Genomic DNA, 22,416 nt, shown 5'->3' with positions numbered 1-22,416 from the left:
TACTTTAATTTGATCCATTTTAGTCCTTGTACTTTTAAATTTTCAAAACTTTAGTCACGACCCAAAAATAGAATTTAAGTCCATTTAGTTAAATTCAATTATTAGTCATATATTGCGTGTACAGTTGTAGATTTAGTTTATATTCTCCAAATGAATCATTTCAAGTCCCTATACTTTTGAAATTTTGAAATTCAATATTAACATAAAATGATAGTCGATAATCCATTAATTAGCTAGATGATATGGCATTACACATACGACAATGTTAGATTTTGAAACTAATATGATTTAATGAATTTAAAATCATCATTTGTCAATGACTGAAATTTTATAATCCAAAAGTACAAAATTAAAAAACCAGATTAAATCCACAGCTTTCAGTAAAATATAGGGACGAATAACAATAATTAACTAAAAAGAGTATAGTAAAATGCCAATAACCCTATTCCAAATTATCATGTCTAATTAAATAAATATTCCCCCTTATGATTATGCTCTATGTGTTTGTGGATGAGAATTCACATGGTTTTTTCAACAACATTAGTCAGGAAATAAAAAAGTTGTGGTTTAGCCATAAACACCCATCATTTTCATACATTTTGGTCCCTCTCAATATAATAAAGGCAAAACCATATTCTTTATATATAGAATATAATACATACTCTTGGTTGTATGTTTTTTGGCATTATTTTATGCAACATATAATATATTTTTGGTTGTCCTTTTTTTTTTGCATTACTTTATGAAGGAGAAAGAAAAAACATTGTGGATAAATGTGTCGATTGAGTTATAATTTGATTGACATGTGCATTATTACTAGCGTAAGAGGACGTGGGTTTGAGTGAACTGAAGCACATTATTCTTCTATTTATGCATTGTGGATGGACTATGAGTAGTTCTAAATATTATCTCAAAAATAGCAGATATGATCAGAACTTATAATAAAATTGTTCAAAATAAGTTTTTAGCATCATCATTTTCCCACATTTTTTGAAATCTACTTATTTTATTTTTTAATATTATAATATTAGGGTGAAGCTGTGATTTTTAAAGAGGGTGGAATTTAATTGTAGTTTTTTTTAAGTCAAAGAATAGTCCTGTTTTATTAATTTATGACTCCATTATTTTTGAAAGGATTAAATGTGGAAATTTTTATTTTCCAGAGGGCAAACTACAACTTATTTATATTAATTTATAATTTTATCATTTACAGATAAGTTAAAAGGTAAATTTCTTATTGTGGTAAAGGACTTAAATGTTAAAATTTTAAAATAATATGTACTGTTAAAAATAAAATGAAAAACAAGTGTATTTCATATAATTAAATGAGGTTTTAAATTATAGCTTAAGTTTTATTTGAACAGAACTTAGACAAATCCACTTCATTCGCTCGGTTCAGTAAAATTTACATGTATATTTTTATGTAAATGTATTTACCAAGTCTCTCTATTACAATGATTCGATTAAATTAATCTCGGTATTATTAAAAAGAATCAAATAAGTTCAATTTCAACAAAATTAACATTTACGGTTAATAATGTTAATATTGGTTTTTTAAACCATAAAAGTTAACATTATCACAAATTGGCCTTGTTTGATTTTTTTCAATAGTATAATAATTAAATTAATCCAATTAGTAATAGATGGACTAATTTGATCCACTCCATGTAATTGAAGGATCTGACATGTAATTTCACATTTTTACACTATATTTAAGTAGGTTAAATTTTGTTTTTTTTAATCAAAAAATCATTTTTAAACCACTTTGATCCACAATTCATTTTTGCTTTACATTTTCTAGAATTGATTAGTTGATTAGTTTTTGTTAATGAAATGGACTAAACACAATTAGTTGGTAAGAATTCTACATAGAAAACAACCTTTTAACTTGTTTGGATTTGAAACCAAGAAAACAAAATGTCATTAATTTTGATTTTGTAATAAAAATTAAGTTGGAATAGCAATGTCATCACTAAATTAGACAATACCAAATCAACCTACATATATATATTGCATAAGTTTGGTAATGCTTTTTATTATGATATTTGTATTATTTTTATTTAATATTGTACGCATTTAAAAAAATACATATTTTGGTACCCAATAGTAACGATGTTAGCTTTTTTAGTGTTTAATTCAGATTTTAGGATTGATTTGATGGAAGTTAATTGTTAATATTATTAGATTTTATTTTTGTTTTATTTAATCGATAGAATAAAATTAGTTTTATTTATGAATTTGTTTAATTTTGCATCTAATTTGTCAAATACAATTCAATGGATTTGATTTAATCCGAGTTTTAGAGTTGATTTGATAAAAGTTAGTTATGAATCTTCATGAAATCAGTTTTACTAAACAGTTAACACCTTACATTTAGGTATAAAATGTATACCTTTTGCCAAATACATATATTATATTGGATTGAAAAATAACATAAATATCACATTAAAAAAATCAAATGCAAACACCAATTTATATACATTGATGGGTTACTTTCTCCTTCTTATTTAGATATTGTAATAAACTCTTATCTTTAGAGTTTATTGTCACTAATCATGTGAAAAATAAATTAATTATTGTTAAATAAATAAAACCAAATTATTAATTATCAAACATTTCAAGCAAAGCATTAAATCTTAGGTTATAGTTTGCATTTTATAGATTTTTTTAGGTTTTATTGGATATTAGATTCACAACGTGGGTAAAAAATTATATAATAAAATTATAAAATTTGATATAAAAACTAAATACGAGTTTATTGAAATGATAAAGTTGATATAATATAAATTATGATATATTAAATTTAAATATCATGTATTTTCTTAAATTTTATATAAAAATAAAAATAAATTCAAAATAATATTTGTTGCTTCATAAAATAATAGATTTTTTGATAATCTCATAACTGAACTGAAACTCGATTGATAGATGACACTAGCTCGATCAAATTCTTAAATAATAATAAAGATTTTATTTAATTTTTTTACAACCTAATTAATTTTCCCACCACTTTCATAACAAAGATGATAAACTCACATGTAATGTCCCTAAAGTGCACTCAAATGAGTGGAAAATAATACTATAATATAATGTGAATTATCTTATTATTAAATTTTAAATAATGTGTTAAGAATTATTATTTATTTCAAAGCATGGCACAAGAACGTGCCACCCATAAAATTTTTTTGTAAACATAAGATATATTTTTTTTATGTATTTATCGGAACAGCCTAATAATTAATTCTTCACATTCTGTAGACTTATCTGGGGATAAATACTGATCACGAATTTTAAAACTACTTCATAATTAGGACGATGATCGAACCCCGACCATCGATAAACATAATATTTAAATTCATGATATGTTGAGCTAAATTATTTTATCAATTAAGTAAATTTATAGTTCATTAAGCAAGTTCTTAATGATTAATGATTAATTATTAGATTATTCTATTAATTAAATAAATATTTTTAGGAGTTAGAAATAATTAATTAATTTTAAGGAATCAAAATATATTTTTATCATTATATTAATGTATAATTTTATAAATTTTAAAAAGCATGTACCATTAAACTTGGATATTAATAAAAAAATTAAAATTTTAGGTTTAATATTAGTTTTATAGTTTTCGAACTTTTAAAATTTTGTTTTTATTTCCTAAAATTAAGTTTATTAAATTGTCTGATTAAAAAATTAAAATCTAAATAATAATATTGTTAATAAATTCTCGTTAAATTTAAATATGTATCATTTTAATATTCAAATGTTAAATTTAAAAATTAAAATCTATTTAATAAAGCACGTTAGAATCTTATGGAAGCTAGTTAATAGTAGGGGTGATTACGGACCAAACTCGACTCGCTTTAGGTCAAACATGAGCTTAAGTTTTTCATCCTCGCCTCGACCCAACTTGTTTTACTGTTTAAAATAATAAAAACATAAAAAATAATTTATATTAACACCTATATATTTTTATAATTAAATTAAAATAAAAAATAAATTATTTTTTAAATAGTAAAACAAGCCAAGCTTCCACCCAAACTTAATTTCTTTTGGAATCGGGCCTAAACCCAACTTGACCATGAACACCTCTAATTAGCTACATCATCAATCAAATTTTAATTTTGAAATTAAATAAGTAGAGCGATTAAGAATTAGGGACTGGATTTCAAATATTTAGAAAAGAACCAAGGACTGAATATAGAATTAGACCTTTTTCCTTACTATTACAAGGACTGAATTCCATATAAGGAAGCGATACAAACATAGGAAGCCATACGTAAGCCCACGGAAAATGATTCGTTGCCACTGTTATTTTATTTTTTAAACTTAAATAAAAAGTAAAAACTTTGAATCGGGTCTTCTTTGTCATTGATTGTTAACACATAAAAACTCCATTAACAATTCGAAGAAGGAAGAAAAAAAAAACCTCCCTCTTATTTTCCCTCAAAAAATCGCTTGAAAAAAAAGAAAGAGCTTGAAAATGGGTTCGAGTAGCAGTCGACCGGGGTTGAACCCATCACAGGGAAGACTCAACCGCCGATTCAACCGGTTTCCCAGACTATCTTCTTTATTCACCTGCAGTAGCGGTTCTTCTTATGCTCCTCTTGAGGTATTTTAACTATAAAAAATGATTTGAGTTTTGCTATTTATATACAAAAAGATCTCTAATTTTGGACTTTTTGATGATAAATTCAATACCCAATTTTTTTAAAAAATTTTTTAATTAAATAAACGTTTTAGCGACCTGGGTTTTGCTTAATTCATAAGAAAATCACTTATTTCAGATAAATTTGGGTATTTTTTTTACTTTTTAGTATGTTAATATTCGGTTTCTCTCCTTTTTTTTGTTAATTTATTTTAGATTTTATTTGTAAAATTTTTGGTCTTTATGTGGCTAAATGCTTGGTAATTCCTACAATTTTATTTTCTGAATTTTTTCGTGTGTATCTTTATAGTTCATAAATTATTGGTCTGTTCTCTGTGTATCTTTTATTTAAAAGGATGAATTTATAAAGAAGATCAATGTTCTTTAGTAGTATTTTTGTAAATTATGGTAGCTCATAGCTTAAATTAGCAACAACTAATCATCGAGATGGACATTAATTTAGCAAGTATTACTTGCTTAGAGTTAATTTAGCAAGTATAGCTTAGAGTTAAAAAGTACTGAGACTGCTGTACAAGGAGTCGGATTCTATTTTATTCCCTCCACTAAAAATGAGTAAATTAAATTAGTCTATGATAGATCAAATAGCAAGCGGGTTGTTTTGTTAAAATTTTTATCTATTTTTACATGTGTAAATGTAATAAACATGTATGATTATTCCGTCAATCATGTCAATTTTTATGAGTAGACATGGATGAATTTTTAATAGAAAGGACTAGTTTGCTCTTTGATTTAATGTAAACGGATTAAATTTGCTCATTTTTTGAGTAAATTAAGCAAAATGTAATCTGACTCTTAGTACAAGGGTCTCCATGATACTTTTACTCTTGGTTTGATTGTTTTCTCTATTGATGTTTGCTTGATATTTTGACCCGAAAAAAAGGTTCATTTTTAGTTAAAAATTTTCATCAAGTAGCTTTAATTTTCAAAGATGTAGACAGAAAGGCAGTATTTAATCTTCATTATGGCTGCGGGTTGAACATCTCGTCATTTTTGTCTTCATCGAGGATGCAATAGTCGAGTGAATTAGCAACAATGCTTGTGTTTCCGGTTGCATGTTCAAGAACATGTTTATGTTTTGGAAGCTATTGTTTTATTTCTTGTTTTTGTTTTTAGTTATAATATTTCACTCGGGAGCTCGAGAATATGTTGCAGGGAATGATAGAATAACGTTCTTTTGATTTAGATGGAAGATTATCCCACCCAAATCCCAGTGAAGAGTTCGGAACACCGTGACTCGCTTTCCAACATGGTCCAAACTCCCTTAGAGGAATCTGGTTCGATATGCAGTACGGAAATGGGGCTCAGCTGCACTGGTACTGAAACCGGAACTTCAGCTGAAAGCAATAACGAAGCCGGTGGGGATCTGTCGATTGATGGTGGTTCAAGAGATGTAGAAGCAAATGATTGTAGGAAATGCTTGACTGAAAGTACGGATTTGGTTGTTCCTCAGGTAAGCTCTCATGGTGAATCTCGTAGGGATAGTAGTACTTCAGCTAGCATTTCCTTTAAAGAACAACAATCTTCCGACCATGACTCAATAAATCTTTCAACTAATGAGGATGCAGTCAGTGGCTGTGAAAACAAGGGTTCATCTCGGTTTTGTCCCGAATCGAGTATTTCATCTCCTCAAGGGCTTGAAGATTCACATCGGATACCTGTTGAGAATCAATTGGGTGAAGTAATGACAGTCCATAGCTCAGGTTCTGATTCCGCTCCTCGTGACTCTGAACTGGCGACCTTACACTCCCTTAGAGAAGAATCGATACCTTCGGGTTTAGGATTTCTCGTGTCCAATAGGGAACAAGGCCACGGCGATGGAGGTGTGCTTCACGTTGATGTTGTGAGCATTTCTTCCAATATTATATCCGATGGCGGTGCTGATACAAGTAATCGTGAAGCCAGGAGGAACAGTAGAAGATTGTTCTGGGATGCATTTTCGAGACACAGTTCTAGAAGACTTAATGATTCCCCATCCGATGATAGGAACGATGTAGCATCTCAAGACAGATGGCTCCTAGATTTCAGTGGTGATTTCTTTTATGATGGAGCCGGAGGTGATTCTGGTTACCTCAGCACCAGTAGAATCCATAGCTTGAATGAACGAAGACGGCACTCGAGATCAGAGGTATTATGCATGCATGAAAAATTTAATCTTTTTAAACTTGTGACAACATTTATCAATATCTCTTTACAATTTTGAATCTTTTTCAGATCTGGGAAAGGCTGCTCGGTGGCCATGACGAAAATAGTCAGCAAACTACGTTTTGTCCATCTGGACTCCACCCTGATGGCACGTGCTCGTGCGATTCTCTCTTGTTAACTGACGAGTCTAGTGCTCGTGCAAGTATCTCACGAATAGTTATGCTCGCTGAGGCTTTATTTGAGGTACTTTTCCTTTTATCTCGTCATACATCTATCCTAATATTTGCATCTCGTCTACACTCATCTGTCATTATGTTGCTTCTCATTAGCCCCATGTTGCAAATCATATAGCAAAAGTAAGTTCGATAGCTTGCCTATATATATTTTCCCTGCTAACTCGCAAATATGTTGTAATCACATGAAACTTGGTAAAGTACCATAAAGGTTCCTGTATTAGAGCAAGATTGCATTTTGTCCCATTTACTCAAAAATGGATAAATTAGTCTTTGTATATTAGATTAAGAGAGCAAACTGGTCATTTCTGTCAAAAATTTCTTTCACTTCTATTATAAAAAACTGGTTTGGTTGACGGAATAGTCATATACCACGTGTACCTCATGTTAATGTACAAAGACTATTTTTTAACAATAGAAATTGATGAAATTTTTAATAGAATGACCGGTTTGCTCTTTTGATCTAACGTACATGAACTAATTTGTCCATTTTTTTAGTGGTGGGCAAAATGCAGACTCTTAATATAAGGGCCTCCACGGTATTTTCACCTAAAAAAACTCCATTTTGTACTAAATACCTAGGTAAAACGGAATGCAATAATGATTTACGTTTCAATTCTCCATGCATTAAATATTCGATAATGTGAAGCTTTGCAAATTAATCTCGTTTCTTTGTTCTGTCAAAACGAAAATTTCTAGGTTTTGGATGAAATTCATCGTCAACCGGTATCACTTTCCTTATCAATGGTCTCACTCCCGGCTCCCGAATCTGTAGTTGATTCTTTCCCTCTCAGAAATCACAAAAAAGTGGATGCATCAAAGGTCGGGGACACAGTTGACCAGTAAGTTATTTCTTAACAATCGTGGATCGGGAAAGGAGTCCTTATATTCAGTTTAATCATACCTTAATAAACCTCATATCTTATCACACATCGATTATTTTTATTACTCTCACTGCTGCTATAACTTATCGTGTATATATAGGTGTCATATATGCCTGGCTGAATACGAAGAAGAGGAGAAAATACGAGTTCTGCCTTGCCAACACGAGTTTCACATGTCTTGCGTCGATAAATGGCTTAAAGAAATACACGGGTATAATTGCCATTACCATTCATTTCCCTTGCATCTTGTTCGGGAACTAACGTCTCTATCTTCGGTTTACAGGGTTTGCCCGCTTTGTCGAGGCGATGTTCGTCAGGGTATGGACTCGTCTGTCCCGAACTCCGAGGTTCCCTCTCTTTGAAAAAAAAAACTGTATATATATGTAAATTTACAGCTAAATGGTGGTGGATTCTCATACGAACGTTATATGCTTTATCGTTTTTCTATCATGTTGGTAACTTATTTTCCTTATTGTGCGGCTGTTTGGCATTGAGGAAATGTCATCTTTTTTAAGGTAAAAGTATCATGGAGAGTTTGATTGCATTTTACCCTTCTACTGAAAAAATAGATAAATTAGTCCCTATACATTAGATCAAATGACAAACTTGTTTCTGTTAATAATTTTATTCATTTTTACTGTTAAAAATTGATCTTTGTATGTCAGCATAAGGTACACGTGGCATGTAATATTTAATTGTCTAGTTATTTCATTAGCCAAGCCAATTTATAACGGTAAATTTTTAATAGAAATGATCATTTTGTTTTTTGATCTAATGCATAGGGGTTGATTTATTTATTTTTGAGTTAAAATCCAATCGATTCCTAATACTTTTATCTCTTTTTGAATGGTGTAATGTTGTCGATTTTTTGTCTCTTTTTTTATTTTATCATTTTCAAACTATTTACTTGTAGATGGGTTCAATAGTTTTGTCCGAATAATATATCAATCGATTTTTGGTCCAATTGATTGGTTTTGTTCGGTTTCACTAGCACTAGTAACATTCAAAGGTAGGAATGTGGGGTGTTTATATTCAAGATGAATAAATCAATTATGAAAAAGATTTCAAGGCTCACAAAATCAAGTTTAATTTATTTAATGTTCATATGTGTTCACGGATAAATTCATATTTTAATTTTTTTCTGTTCACGTCTTGACCAAAACACGATAAAAAAAAGTCAATAATTATTTAAACTAGATCAACCAAAATAAATTCAAATTTTAGTTGGTTTGATTCATATAGTAAGTGAAAGATCATTATGTCATCGAAAAAATAATTAAATACTGATATAATTAAAAAATCAAATCGAAGAAACATCAATTTTAATTTAATTAATTCAAATAATTAAAACAAAGGCATAAGTAAGAATATATATACGCACTGGCAAAGCGTAGTAGAGGGGGTTTTTTACAAAATTATTATAAAAAAACAAAAAAATAACCAAAATATTATAATTTTTTTTATTTACCAAAATATACAAAAAAAAACAAAAAAAAAGAAAAGAAAAACCTGCAAAAAGCACCCTGGTCAGGCCAATCACATTGGAGGCACCAAAGGTGCCAAAGAGATTGGCGGCACCAATGGTGCCAAAGAGATTGGCGGCACCAATGATGCCAAAGGACTAAAATATAACTATCTGTAGTTTCAAGGACCTGACGTGCAAATGTACTATTTTGAATTTTGAAAGTGAATTGCTGCTGTGCGTGTGCTGGGCACTAAAATTAAAATATGGCTAATTACCTTCTAAGCCCTCCTTATTTATTATTTTCTTTTTATTTCCCTTCAACTCACTTTTTTATTTAATAAACAAGCCCTCAACCTATTTTTGTAGTTAAATAAGCTCTTAATCTATGGTTTTTACTCATAAAAGCCCTTTATTTTATTATTAAAGTAAATATATTTTACCTAAAGTAAAACTATTTTAAAAAGTATAAACTAATTCAAATTTTATGTATTATTTTGGTAATTTGATGAGAATAGTTTATTTAAAAATTTACTAAATTTGATGAGAATAGTTTATAATTATAATTTATTTTTCTATTTGGATTACATTTATGGGTGATCAGTTTTATTATTACTTTTGGTTTTCAATAAGGCATGCCAGTATTTCTATTAATTTTTTAATTAAATCTAATATTAGTTAAGTGATAATTAGACATCCATGGGCAAAGTGCCTGCCCGCCTTGAAATATGGGAGGGTTCGGGTAAAAATATAGGCCCAAAATATGGGCTTGGGCAAAAAAACGGGCCGAGCCTCGGGCACCATTTTTTTGACCCGGGCCCGGCCCGAATATAATAAATATATATTTTTTATTTTTATTTTTTTATTTTTATTTTTAAAATATTTTTTTAATGTTTATTTTAAAAATGGGCCGAGTCGAGCTCGGGCTTATGATATTTTTCCCGGGCCGGGCCTGAGCAAAATTTCAGGCCCATATTTCGGGCCGGGCCCTGGCCTAGGAGGCGGGCCAAAAAAAATTTTCGGGCCCGGCCCGGCCCATGGACAGTCTAGTGATAATTAAGATACTTAGAATTCTAATTAAGTAATAACTCTATTTTAATTTAATAAATTATTCTCATTTAATAACTCTATTTTAATTTAATAAACTATTCTCATTTAATAACTCTATTTTAATTTAAAAAAATTAAGCAAACTATTTTAATCCTTGAAACTGCAGATAGTTACATTTTAGTCCTTTGGCACCATTGGTGCCGCCAATGTGATTGGCCTGATCAGGCTGTTGTCAGGTTTTTTTTTTGTTTTTTTTTGTATAGTTTGGTAAATAAAAAAAATTATAATGTTTTGGTAAATAAAAAAAGTTATAATATTTTGGTTATTTTTTATTTTTTTATAATAATTTTGTAAAAAAACCCGTAGTAGAGGTCTAGAGGAGCCATGGCTTCCTTAAAATGGTAAAATTTTAATTTACACCTTTTATAATTTATAAAATTTAAATTAGTAATAGTAAAATTATATTTTAGCCTTCAAAATTTATAAAATTGATTTTAACCCTTTAAAATTATAAAGAATGGATTATTAAAATGATTAAATTATATTTTTACTACTGTAAAGATATATAATTTAATTCCAAACCCAAAAATTTTTCTAGCTACGCAAAATGCAATGATTTATTGATGAACAAATTTTTAAACCCCAGTTACATAGCAACCAACCAAATTTTTAGGGAATTAATAAAAAATGGCATAAATCAAAAAACTTTTCTTTCTAGATTTTTTATTAGGCCATCAAAAATAAAAATTACCCTCTAATCTTTTTTCTTTAATTCTAAAAAAAATTGGTCTAAAAATTTATTCATTCCCTTTCCATATTTCAATTCCACAACTTAGCCATAGAGTAATTGTCTTCATAACCATCTTCTTCTTCTTTACATAATTCCAATGATTGCTTTAAAGCCTTGTGAAAACTCTTAATGCACGGCGAAGGAGATGGCGAAGCCATGGTGGCCGCATCTAAAGCCAAACATCCCTCTTTCCAGAGTCTCCTTATTGGGTAAGACACGTTTGTGCTTTTGGAGAACTTGTGGAGACAACTCCGGCGTGATTTGTCGTGAAGGGCACAACCACAATTACGATGGTACGGCCTGCGTTCAATGGCAACGTCATAACTAGATAGACACCCTTCGTAGATTGATCGGAAAAGGCCGTCGGAAATTCCGACGGCCATATTCCGAACTTTTTATTATTATTTAACGATCGTCACTACAATGTATTAGTGTACGCGTGTGTGAGATGGGACCAGGTGGGTGAAGGAGGGTTTTGCAATGTGCTAACATTTTTCAATGTAATAGAAAATTGTTTCTATTTATAGAAAGTCGTAGTTACTATTTATGGAACGGTATATGCGGCAACAGCAACAACAATTATATTTAAAATATGTAATAAAATTACGAATTATTAATATATTAAAATTTATATAAATTATAAATATTTTTTAAATATAATTTTGGATATATAAAACATATAAATTTACTTTCAAATATATATATTTATAATATAATATTAAAACTCTATCACACGCGTATACTTGTGAAAATTACATATTTAGAATACATATGTATGTTTTAAAAACATACAATAAAACATGAAATATATGTTTTGAAATTAATTATAATAATGCATGAAATATGTACGATATTAAAATAAAAATTAGATTAAACTTTATGTAAAACGAAATTTTAACACATGAATACTAAATGAATACAATTATTTATCGTAGTGTTGTCATCAATCCTAAGTTGGTGTCGAATTAATATGTGACACCATCTCAATCAATAATATCATTAATGTATACAACTAATGGTAGTAATAAAGTATGCATAATAAATTAGAACGTATAAATAACTCAAAATAAAATATTGGATGTAATTGACATGGATTCAAATCTCACCACATGCATTTATTATTATTATTTTAATTGAAAAGACTAAACTACCCTCGAATAATATAACTTATTTTAAATATGAAAAGTTATTTTTGTAGTTTCCTTAATCGAGTTAGTGCCCGGCTGAATTGCGACACCAACTCAATTAGGGATTTTATTAATACTATAGATAAAAAAATGCTTTGGTAAAATATGACGTAATGTCAAATTTAGCCCACAACATTTATACTTTTTGTCAATTTGACCTTTTTTTAAGCTAAATTTAGCCTTCAACCTTTTAAAAAGAGTCAAATTTGACTATTAACCTTCTAAAAAGAAATAAATTGTTGTTTGTTAATGTAAATATTAGCTAAAACGTTAAAATTTTAAATATGATAGCTCGCATGGCGATACACATATATTTCATGCTAAATTTTATGAACTATTTTTTTGGAACTTGGAATTTTATAATTTTAAAATATTTTGTTAACGTGTAATATAAAACAAATAATGACATGTCAAGCATGATGGACATGTGGATCATCATATGAGTTGTCACGCTAAATCATTAAAATTAATGTTTTAGTCATATTTTATTTAAAAATGATTTAATTCTTTTTAAAAATTAACAACCATACCTAAAAATAATAAATTTGTAGTTTGGTCCCTTTTAGAAACTATAAAGTTGTAAGTTAATAAAATGGTAAAATATTCTTTTGACCTCTTCAAAAGTTCATATTTGACCATCAAAAGAAGTTATTTGCTTCGTCCTTGAATATGATTAGGTTAAAATATCCTCCAAATTGTGGTACTTTCATACATTTAAAATTTAGCCCCTAATTTTATTTTAAAGAATCTAATTTCTTTACTTTTCAGATTTAAAATGCAAGTCCACTTATTAATACTCGTTAAATTATTTTGTCAAACTTACCGGTAGGACATATTGAAATTAAAAAAGAACTTGCTTGGTAGCTACATAACAAAGAAAAAGACGTTGTAATAAACTTAAATTTAATGAAGATTTTAATCGTATTAACAATTGAACTTGCTTTTTCAAATCTATTAAAAAAAGAGACTAAATTCTAAACATATAAAAATATAAGGACTTAGAACATATTTTATCCATAAATATATACATTAGTTATTTCAAGTGTTAAAATATTGAGTCCAACTTTGATTTAGTGTAAAGTCCAACTTAAAATTAGTGGGATTTAACTATTTGACCGAGATTTAAAAGCCAACTATGGATTAGAAATTAATGCCTATTTTTGTGGAGTGATTAAAGGTGTTAATCGTTTTCTCCTTTTGATATTTCTTTTAAAAATATTATAGCTATTTAGTTTTATTTTTAAATTAAATTGAAATCGAATCAATTTAATTATAATTTGTAACTGAACCGATCCGAGTTAAATTATCATTATTTGAACTGATTTGGTTTGTTCATACAATAATTACATAATTATTTGCAATTTAGATTTGAATCGATATTTAACGCGAAACTAATAATTTAGTTCACATGATAATAATATTTTACCTATTTAAAGTTTAATTTTGGTATAATGTTAAATTTAATCCTCAATATTTACATCTTTTATTAATTTGGTTTTATTTTTATTTAGTTAAATTTAACCCTTAACCTTAAAAAATTAAATTTGAACATTAACCTTTCAAAATAGCTGAAATGCTATTTTTAAAACAATAATACCGACTAAAACCTTAAATTTTTAAATATTGTAGTCTGCATAGGAATCTATATGTATTTCATGCATCTTTTTTAAACTTGTATACTCATTTTTTTAATTTTGAATTTTTTTGTTGACGTGGCATATGAAGTACACATGGGCTATCATGCCAACATCTTTAAAAAAAAAAAGGCATAAAGATAAATTTAGCCCCTAACATTTACTCATTTTGGTTCTTATTCATTTTTCTTTTTGGGTCATTTTGGTTTTTAACCTTTAAAAATTAGTCAAATTACTTACTTTTTACTGAAAAACTGACTGAATTGTTAAAATTTTAACAATATTGTCGTGATCACTAGTGTGACAGTTCATGTATAATTCATAAAAATATTTTTTAAATAAAAATTTCGTAAAAATTTTAGAAAAATTATCCATATATAAACTAAATTTTAATAGTTCAGTTAGTTTTTGTAAAAAAAATTACCTAAAATTTAAAGGTTGAGTGTCAAAATAACACAAAAAGGACCAAAATGACAAAATGAATAAACATTAGGAGTTAAATTTATCTTCATGCCTAAAAAACATAAGGTTTTAGTTGACATTTTCCTTAAAGAAAAGGAAATTTAACTTTTCTTTTAAGTTAATTGAAATTAATTAAAATTTTAATTATCAAATTGACAAAACACATAAATATTTAAAATTAAATTTGATATTATACCTTTAATTTTTAGCTCCCAACTTGCAAATTTAATGGACCGAGTAAATTTTATTCTTATGTGAACCGAACTTAATACACCGAACCGAATTACTATCCGTATTGAATTTCTTATTTTATTTCTCAATAAAAGTGATTTAACTTTATATATTTTAGCACACTTATTAGTTCTCCCTCACTACTTCTTCTTCTTCACCATTATTTTTCTTACTTAGTGACCTAAACAAAGCTTTAAAAAAATATTCAATCTTTTTTTGTTTTTGTTTTTTCAGACATTAATTTTAGTTTCCATTACATCTTCAATTGTTGTGTCTGATGAAGAACACGGTTGTTAACAATGTTCTTCTTATCATTGCATTCTTCGTTACTTTCAGAGTCATTCCTTTCACCACTGCAACATCCGACAACCGTAGAAGAGTGTTTTATTACGGCGGCGAGTTCAAATCCGGCGCCGATTTCGACTCAGTTCTTCCATCATCATCCTTAACCTTTGACAACCCAAGGCTTAAAACTGCTTACATAGCTTTACAAGCATGGAAACAAGCCATTATTTCAGACCCTTTGAATTTAACCTCCGATTGGGTAGGATCCAATGTATGCAACTACACTGGAGTTTTCTGTTCCCCAGCTCTCGACGACCCCGCCATCATAACCGTCGCCGGAATCGATCTTAACCACGGTGATATCTCCGGAACACTCCCGGAAGAACTTGGACTCCTTAATGATATAGCATTATTTCATGTAAACTCTAACAGGTTTTGCGGCGAAATCCCATGGAGTTTCAAAGAATTAAAACGTCTTTTCGAGCTTGATTTAAGTAATAATCGATTTTCGGGCAAGTTTCCTTACGTTGTTCTTCGAATCCCAAACCTTAAATTCCTCGACATTAGGTTCAATGAATTTGAAGGTAAAGTACCCAAAGCTTTATTCGAAAAGAAACTGGACGCCATTTTTATGAATAATAACAGGTTTGCTTTTGAATTGCCGGAAAATATTGGGAACTCGCCGGCTTCCGTCATTGTTTTAGCTAATAACAGGTTTCATGGGTGTTTACCGAGGAGTATGGGAAGCATGTCGGGTACTTTAAACGAAGTCGTTTTAAGTAACAATGGGTTACATTCATGTTTGCCTGAAGAGATCGGATCATTGAAGAACGTAACAGTTTTTGATGTGAAAAACAATGAATTGATCGGTGAATTGCCGGAATCGATCGGAAAATTGGAAAGCTTGGAACATTTCGATTTGTCGCATAATATGTTGTCGGGCACTGTTCATGAACGTGTTTGTTCGTTACCTAACTTAATGAACTTCAGTTTCAATAATAATTTCTTCACCGGAATGCCGCAGGCATGTTTGGATTTGGAAGAATTCGATGACCGGAAAAACTGTTTCGATAATAGAGATCTTCAAAGATCGAGATTACAATGTAAAATGTTCAGTTGTGTGCCTTTAAATTGTAGTGCCATTAATTGCAGTCCGAAGCTTAGTCCATCACCTTCACTGCCACCTCCGCCATTGCTTCCGCCGCCGTGTCCACTCTACCCTATTTCACCACCACCACCACCACCAACTATTTCACCACGACCACCATGTTGGACATTACAACCACCACCACCACCGCCAAGTCCTACAGGTTATAGTCCATTATTGCCACCGTTTGCCGGAAAAAACTATTCTTCTCCACCACCACCGGTATTCTACTAATTCCTTGCACAGTTGGATCATCTTTTTTGAGACAAAGAGCTGCATTCGAAACTGGAAACACATGCAATTGCAAAGACATGACAAGATAGACAAAGAAATGGCAATGCAACATTGATCTTTGCTACTGTTTTTGCCGGTTTATTATTATTTTCTATTCTTGCCATGATTAGCTAAGCCTGAAGATTGTGTTTTTTTTTTCTTTTTACCATTTTTCTTCAATGTAAAATTTCGAGTTTCCATGAACGTGTTCTTTAAAGTAGCAGTTGCAACACTATTATAATGGCGGCTTTTCGTTTTTTGCTCTATGAATAATTAGCTGATTTTTTTTTGTAATTGACGTAACCACTTACTTATCCTTCTAATTTTACAAAAAAAATATAATTTTAATCCTTAATTTAATTTATCTTTTAATCTTAAACTTAAAATATTTATCAATTTATCTCAAAATAGATAAAAAATTAATATTGTTAACTTTGCTCACATGGTATACATGTAAATCCAGCATGGATATAAACCATTAATTAAATTTTAAAATTCAAAATTAAAAAATATTTAAGTTATTTAAAAATATAAAATAATATATATTTTAAATATTTTTAATTTAAAAATTAATTAATTATTAATGTAGCATATATAACATGTGAACTGCCACATAAATGTTATGTCAAGAAAGTTAATAAACCTTAATTTTCATATATTTTGAAATAATTTGATAAAAATATAAATTTAAAGACTAAAAAATAAATTCCATATGTATAACTAAAATATTTTTTATATGAAATTGGAGATTCAAATAAATTATCATGCAGTGTGATATTTTTTTAGTCACTCGGAAGATAAGTTGAGCTAAATTAGCCATATATGTCAAAATAAAATTGTTAATTGGTCAAATAGGCTAGTTATTTTATTTTTAGTTTGCAAGAAAACTCGTCCAACATGACATATTTCCCTAAATTCTCTTTGAGTGCTTTGCCTCATTTTTATTTTATTTTAAATATCTAATTTAAATTTAGTATTTCAAATTTAAGGATAACGCATGACTAATGGCACCTCTTTTTAATGGGCGTTGTGAGGTTGTTAATATATTCCTCACACGTAATCATACTCCTAAACTTGATTGCTGCATTGCAAGCTAAAGAGATAATATAATTTTTGGTATTTGAATTTGACAATTGGTTCTTAAACTTGGATTCTGTCAATATTTAATGACGTGGCCAGTGTTACTAAAACAAGATTGGATCGGACGAATCGAGAACTGATTGATATAATAGTTTGAACAAGGGGTTGAATAGGTTGACTCAGAAATTACTTGAAATTGGTAAAAATCGAAAACAGAGACAATCGATTCAAGTTGAACCGATTTAATAACTTTGTTATTTCTGTTTTTTTAGATTTTTATGATATTTTAATTATTTATTTTATTATTGTTGCATTGACATTGAACTGATCAAACTAATTGAATAGGAAATTGGTGATTTGACATGTTTAAACATTGATATGATTATTAAAACATTAGATGTGACACTTTAAAATTGTACTATATCATCACCTAGAATTTTATATAAAATTTCTAATTTTCAAGTCATGATGTGGCACAATCATAGAATGCTGCATCATCAAACTTTTACAATTTTCAAGTTTAGGGACCGAAAAGGCCCTATTTGTAAAGTTCAAATGCCAAAATGGACAAAAAAAATACAGGTACCAATATGAACTTAGTTGCCAACTTCAAGGGCCAAAAATTATGTTATTCTTACCAAAACGAAACGGCGACGTTAAGCGTTTACTTATTTTGCGTTACCTCTTCCCGTCCAATATAATCCCTAACTCCCCTACTCTGCAACAAAATACGCTTCCTTTTTAAACCCTAATTTTCTCTCTACTCGAATTTTATTTTTCTCGAGAAACAATCACTCCCTTCTGATCTCCAATTCCCTTCAAATTTCAACCAACCCTAATCAATCATTCCTTATTCTTTCAACATTTTAAATCAAATCTCGTTATTAACATCTTGATCTCAGTGTTCTTTAAAAAATTCGTATATTCGTCGATTCAACTTTTTCGATTTCGATTTTGGTGGTGAAATGGTGGGTGGAGGTAGCAGGAGAGACGAAGGATCATTAGTGATCACCAACACGAACGTGTTCGCTGCTCTCGAAACTCTCCGGAAGAAGAAGAAATCCGACAAGGACCGGCGGTCGAAGAAATCTTCTTCCAAGTCTGAAAAACAACAACAGAAGTCGCAACAAGAAGCCGAGTCTCAGGTGTTTTGGGCTCCGGCACCTCTCACCGTCAAATCGTGGGCCGATGTTGATGATGAAGACGATGACGATTATTATGCTACCACTGCTCCACCTCAGTCCGTTTGGGGATCCTCGGAACCTTCTCAGAGTCACGAAGAGAAGACAACTAATGTAGAGGTGAATAGTTTTATTAGTTAAACGATCTTTTGCCATTTCTTTTCCAAATCCATTAGTGTGAATTTTAATATATATTAAAATTCTGCTTGGATATTCTTTTGTTCTTATTTGAATGATTGTGGATGATTATGTTATGTGAAGTTGTGCTATAGAAACGCTTAGTAGTAGATGATTTGAGCAACGATTTGATGGCTGAAACTGATAGCAATAGCATACTTGTTTGAGGGTGGAGATATTGATTTGGGTTCTCATATAAATTCTAGATTGAATTCATTGTTTTCTGCTTGTAGTTCTCAATTTTGAGTTCAAGTTTGGAGCTATTTTGGTTCATAGATTATTGGGTATTTGTAGTAATAGCAGTGATACTTGAGAATGCCTCTATATCTGCATACTTTAGTTGGATAGAAATTTTTTAACAGAAGTTCTTCTGAAAAGGTTCTAGCTGAGGTCGTGAGTTCAAGATATTGTAAATGTTTTTATAGGAACTCGATACTCTTCCAAGAAGCTGGTCTGAGTATGACTAAGCTATAAAATTACTGGCATGATTTTTCTAATTAGTGATACTCATTATTTTTACCAGCAGTTTGTATGCAAGTTCAGGGTGAACTGTGGGTACTTTTTATGCTTAGAATGCTTATTATCCTGATTGCAATACTAAGAAAAATGCTGTAATCAAAACTTTTCGTACAGAAACCTTCCTCTGAAAAAGAAATGGGAGAAGGCAATACGAAGCTTTATATATATAGGTCTTTCTCTCTGGATGAAGTCTTTTGTCTTTTTTCTTTTACTGGTATAATAGAAATTAATGGTGGTGTATATTGGTTTTATCTGTTTGTCTTATATTTATTTGAGTTAGTTTTAAAATCCATTGTTAGTATTATAGGGCTCGCAGCTATTGAGGATCACGTTGTTATAAGCTTTGGCACATCTAGATGTTTCTTTTGCAATGGCTTTTCCCCCGGAACATGATCTACTTTCATGCTCACAGGGCTTGAGTCCTTTTTATTCATTTGTTATTCTACCAAGAGGATGAGACCCTTGAGTGTAAATGATATATCTTCTATGATTGAATGGCAATAATCATACAGAACGAATGATGGAAATTAGTTGACTTATTGACAAGCTATGTCTTGTTTTGTCTGTGGTTACAGGACAGTGAGAGTGAAGAAGATATTTTAGATGAAGGAGATGATGATATAGAGGAAGATCATGAACATGAACCGGAAATTCAAGTACATCCAGAGCCTGTGCTAAAAAAGGATCCTGAAATTCCTGCACCGCCCAAAGAGGCAGAAAGACAACTTTCAAAGAAAGAGAGGAAGAAAAAAGAACTCGAAGAGTTGGAGGCTCTTCTTGCTGATTTTGGAGTCACACAGAAGGAAAACAACAGCAATGACGAGTCGCGTGGTAATTTTAACCAACTTGGTGCTTTGATTACTTTCTATAGTAGATCTGTAATTATTTGCTTTTAACATTGTTCCCATTGTTTTGGCTGAAAGTTGGCTAGTTATTCCTATTTTGAGATCAGAAATTATTAGAATAAATTCTTAGATTATTTCTGTTTTGACAAACAACCTTTGATGATTGATTTTCCCAAGACGTATTGCATAAAGACCTTGGAGTTGCTTGTGAATCGAACTTCGAAAATACAGAATTCTCTCTCAAGTGCATGCATGCAACCTTTTACAGTTATATCTGGCATTTCTAATCGAGAACTGGTCCTTTTCCAAAATATCGATAGCGGAAAATGTCTCTTCTAAGCTGGGTCTTTATGTCTTATATTTACAGATGTTGCACAAGAAAAGAAAGGAGGAGAGGGAGAAAAGAAAGATAATCCACCCGGAGAGTCTAAAAGTGCCAAGAAGAAGAAAAAGAAGGATAAATCAAAGGAAGGAAAAGAATCACAAGATCAACCTACTAGTGCAGACACTACCAATGGGCCAGATGACTTTGCCGGGACCGAGCAAACTGAGGAGGATGTAGCTGCTGTTGATGTGAAAGAGCGGCTAAAGAAGGTGGCATCTATGAAGAAGAAGAAATCTAGTAAAGAGATGGACGCTGCTGCAAAAGCTGCTGCACAAGAGGCTGCTGCAAGGAGTGCGAAGCTTGCTGCTGCAAAGAAGAAAGAGAAGAACCGTTACAACCAACAGCCTGTACGGTAAAATCACCTTTTTTGTTTGACATACATACGTATATGAACATGTCTTTCTTGTTGTTCATATGACAATGCGAAAATAAACAGTCGGGGTTTGCTTCCTTAGAAAAATGACCATGTAGTTGTATTTGAGGGCACTGTTGGACTAAACGAAAGTTTTAGGTTTTATAGCTTTTTGGTTCGTATTGTTTGCTCTTTTTATCATTGAACACATTGTTATGGCAGTTTTGTTTGCTAAAAAGTTCTTCATCAGACAACAGCTGAACTTAAAATTTTCTGTGTGTTACATTTTCTTGCTGCTAAGTTTTTTTAGATGAGACCTGGTATGCTGGAAATAGGAAACATGTAATCTGAATTCTGAGTTGTCAATGCTCTAAAAGTACCGTTGAGGTTCCTGTACTTGGAGTCACATTGCATTTTTTCCCTTTACTCAAAAATAAAAAATTAGTTCATGTACATTAAGATTAAGGAGCAAATTGGTCTTTACGATAACATACATGGATATTTTTTAATAATAGAAATAGATGAAATTTTTAACAAAAAGATCAGTCTAAGTACAGATATGTTACTTTTATCCACCATTAGTCAATGTTACTCGGACTTGGATTTCAGTGTCCGATACGGGTATAGATTTATTAAAAGGTTTTCGTTACATATCCAAGATTCTTGGAAGTTTCAATATCCATGTGTTAGACATGATGAAATTAGGCTAAAATGGGTAAAGAATTGAGGGTTTAGGAATTGGTTTAAAGCAGTGTTGTAAATTCGGTCCTGTTGAATGTGATTCATTATTCCATCTAATCAGGATTTTTCTTTCCAACCCTGTTAAGAATTTAGCGGTAAAAAAATCCTGTTCTAAATTTATTTTTTGGATTTTTTTTCATGAAAGATATTATATTTGATGAGACTTGGATATTTAACCGCTTTAATTTATATTAAAATTTTATATCATTTAGTAAAAAACAAATTAAATTTTTGTTGTAGTGAACGCCTAGTAGATATTTTATTTCTTTTTAACAGAATCATCTTTTTAAATGCAGGTTTTTACTATTTGATCTTTGGTTGGTTTTTAAAATTAAATTGGTGTCAACTCATGTTACCTAAAATTTATTTCTTTTTGAACCATTGAGGGTATTTTAAGAATTTTGAACCTTAACAAATGTACGATGATTTTAGAGTCATGAATGACACATTCATTGAGTACCAAAATTTGATTGGGTATAAATGTTTTATTCCATTTTCAATAATGAGGTGCTTCTGTATAAAATATATGTCTTTATGAGAGCATAATATCAAGATTAAAGAAAGAAACTTAAATACCAAATATCGGGTATATTAATCCCTTTTTATGAAGTTGGCTTTAAGAGAGGAAGTTGCAGCTTTGGGTGAACATATGCACTCTCAAGTAAAATTAATTGAAGGTTTGGAGC

General features: G+C 30.2%; 3 protein-coding genes across 3 annotated transcripts; all 3 read left to right on the top strand.

The window, feature by feature from the left end:
- The first annotated feature begins 4,310 nt into the window (after positions 1 to 4,310).
- LOC105792845 (uncharacterized) lies at positions 4,311 to 8,473 on the top strand. Its single transcript, XM_012621658.2, has 6 exons — positions 4,311 to 4,613; positions 5,854 to 6,795; positions 6,882 to 7,055; positions 7,745 to 7,887; positions 8,030 to 8,140; positions 8,213 to 8,473. Exons 1-6 carry the CDS (start codon positions 4,485 to 4,487, stop codon positions 8,289 to 8,291), a joined length of 1,578 nt encoding a protein of 525 aa, XP_012477112.1. The 5' UTR covers positions 4,311 to 4,484; the 3' UTR covers positions 8,292 to 8,473.
- Positions 8,474 to 15,022: 6,549 nt separating this feature from the next.
- LOC105792846 (leucine-rich repeat extensin-like protein 4) lies at positions 15,023 to 16,411 on the top strand. The gene has a single exon (XM_012621659.2). It carries the CDS (start codon positions 15,023 to 15,025, stop codon positions 16,409 to 16,411), a length of 1,389 nt encoding a protein of 462 aa, XP_012477113.1.
- A 1,845-nt stretch (positions 16,412 to 18,256) lies between these two features.
- On the top strand, positions 18,257 to 21,258 carry LOC105792844 (histone deacetylase HDT2). Its single transcript, XM_012621657.2, has 3 exons — positions 18,257 to 18,831; positions 19,983 to 20,238; positions 20,620 to 21,258. The coding sequence occupies exons 1-3, from the start codon at positions 18,496 to 18,498 to the stop codon at positions 20,991 to 20,993; spliced, it is 966 nt and encodes a 321-aa protein (XP_012477111.1). The 5' UTR covers positions 18,257 to 18,495; the 3' UTR covers positions 20,994 to 21,258.
- The last annotated feature ends 1,158 nt before the right edge of the window (positions 21,259 to 22,416 follow it).

Source organism: Gossypium raimondii, chromosome 8 (genome assembly GCF_025698545.1).
Source record: "Gossypium raimondii isolate GPD5lz chromosome 8, ASM2569854v1, whole genome shotgun sequence".
NCBI lineage: Eukaryota > Viridiplantae > Streptophyta > Magnoliopsida > Malvales > Malvaceae > Gossypium > Gossypium raimondii.
The sequence above is the reverse complement of the archived record's forward strand: the minus strand, read 5'-3'. Positions and strand labels throughout refer to the sequence as shown.

What these genes read in the sequence shown, in the direction of transcription:
- LOC105792845 (XM_012621658.2), top strand. Translation starts at nt 4,485, where the DNA reads ATGGGTTCGAGTAGCAGTCGACCGGGGTTGAACCCATCACAGGGAAGA. An exon ending in TCGCTGAGGCTTTATTTGAG is followed by an intron (nt 7,056 to 7,744) that starts GTACTTTTCCTT and finishes GAAAATTTCTAG; the next exon opens with GTTTTGGATGAAATTCATCG. An exon ending in TGGCTTAAAGAAATACACGG is followed by an intron (nt 8,141 to 8,212) that starts GTATAATTGCCA and finishes TTCGGTTTACAG; the next exon opens with GGTTTGCCCGCTTTGTCGAG.
- LOC105792846 (XM_012621659.2), top strand. Translation starts at nt 15,023, where the DNA reads ATGAAGAACACGGTTGTTAACAATGTTCTTCTTATCATTGCATTCTTC.
- LOC105792844 (XM_012621657.2), top strand. Translation starts at nt 18,496, where the DNA reads ATGGTGGGTGGAGGTAGCAGGAGAGACGAAGGATCATTAGTGATCACC. An exon ending in AGAAGACAACTAATGTAGAG is followed by an intron (nt 18,832 to 19,982) that starts GTGAATAGTTTT and finishes CTGTGGTTACAG; the next exon opens with GACAGTGAGAGTGAAGAAGA. An exon ending in CAGCAATGACGAGTCGCGTG is followed by an intron (nt 20,239 to 20,619) that starts GTAATTTTAACC and finishes TTATATTTACAG; the next exon opens with ATGTTGCACAAGAAAAGAAA.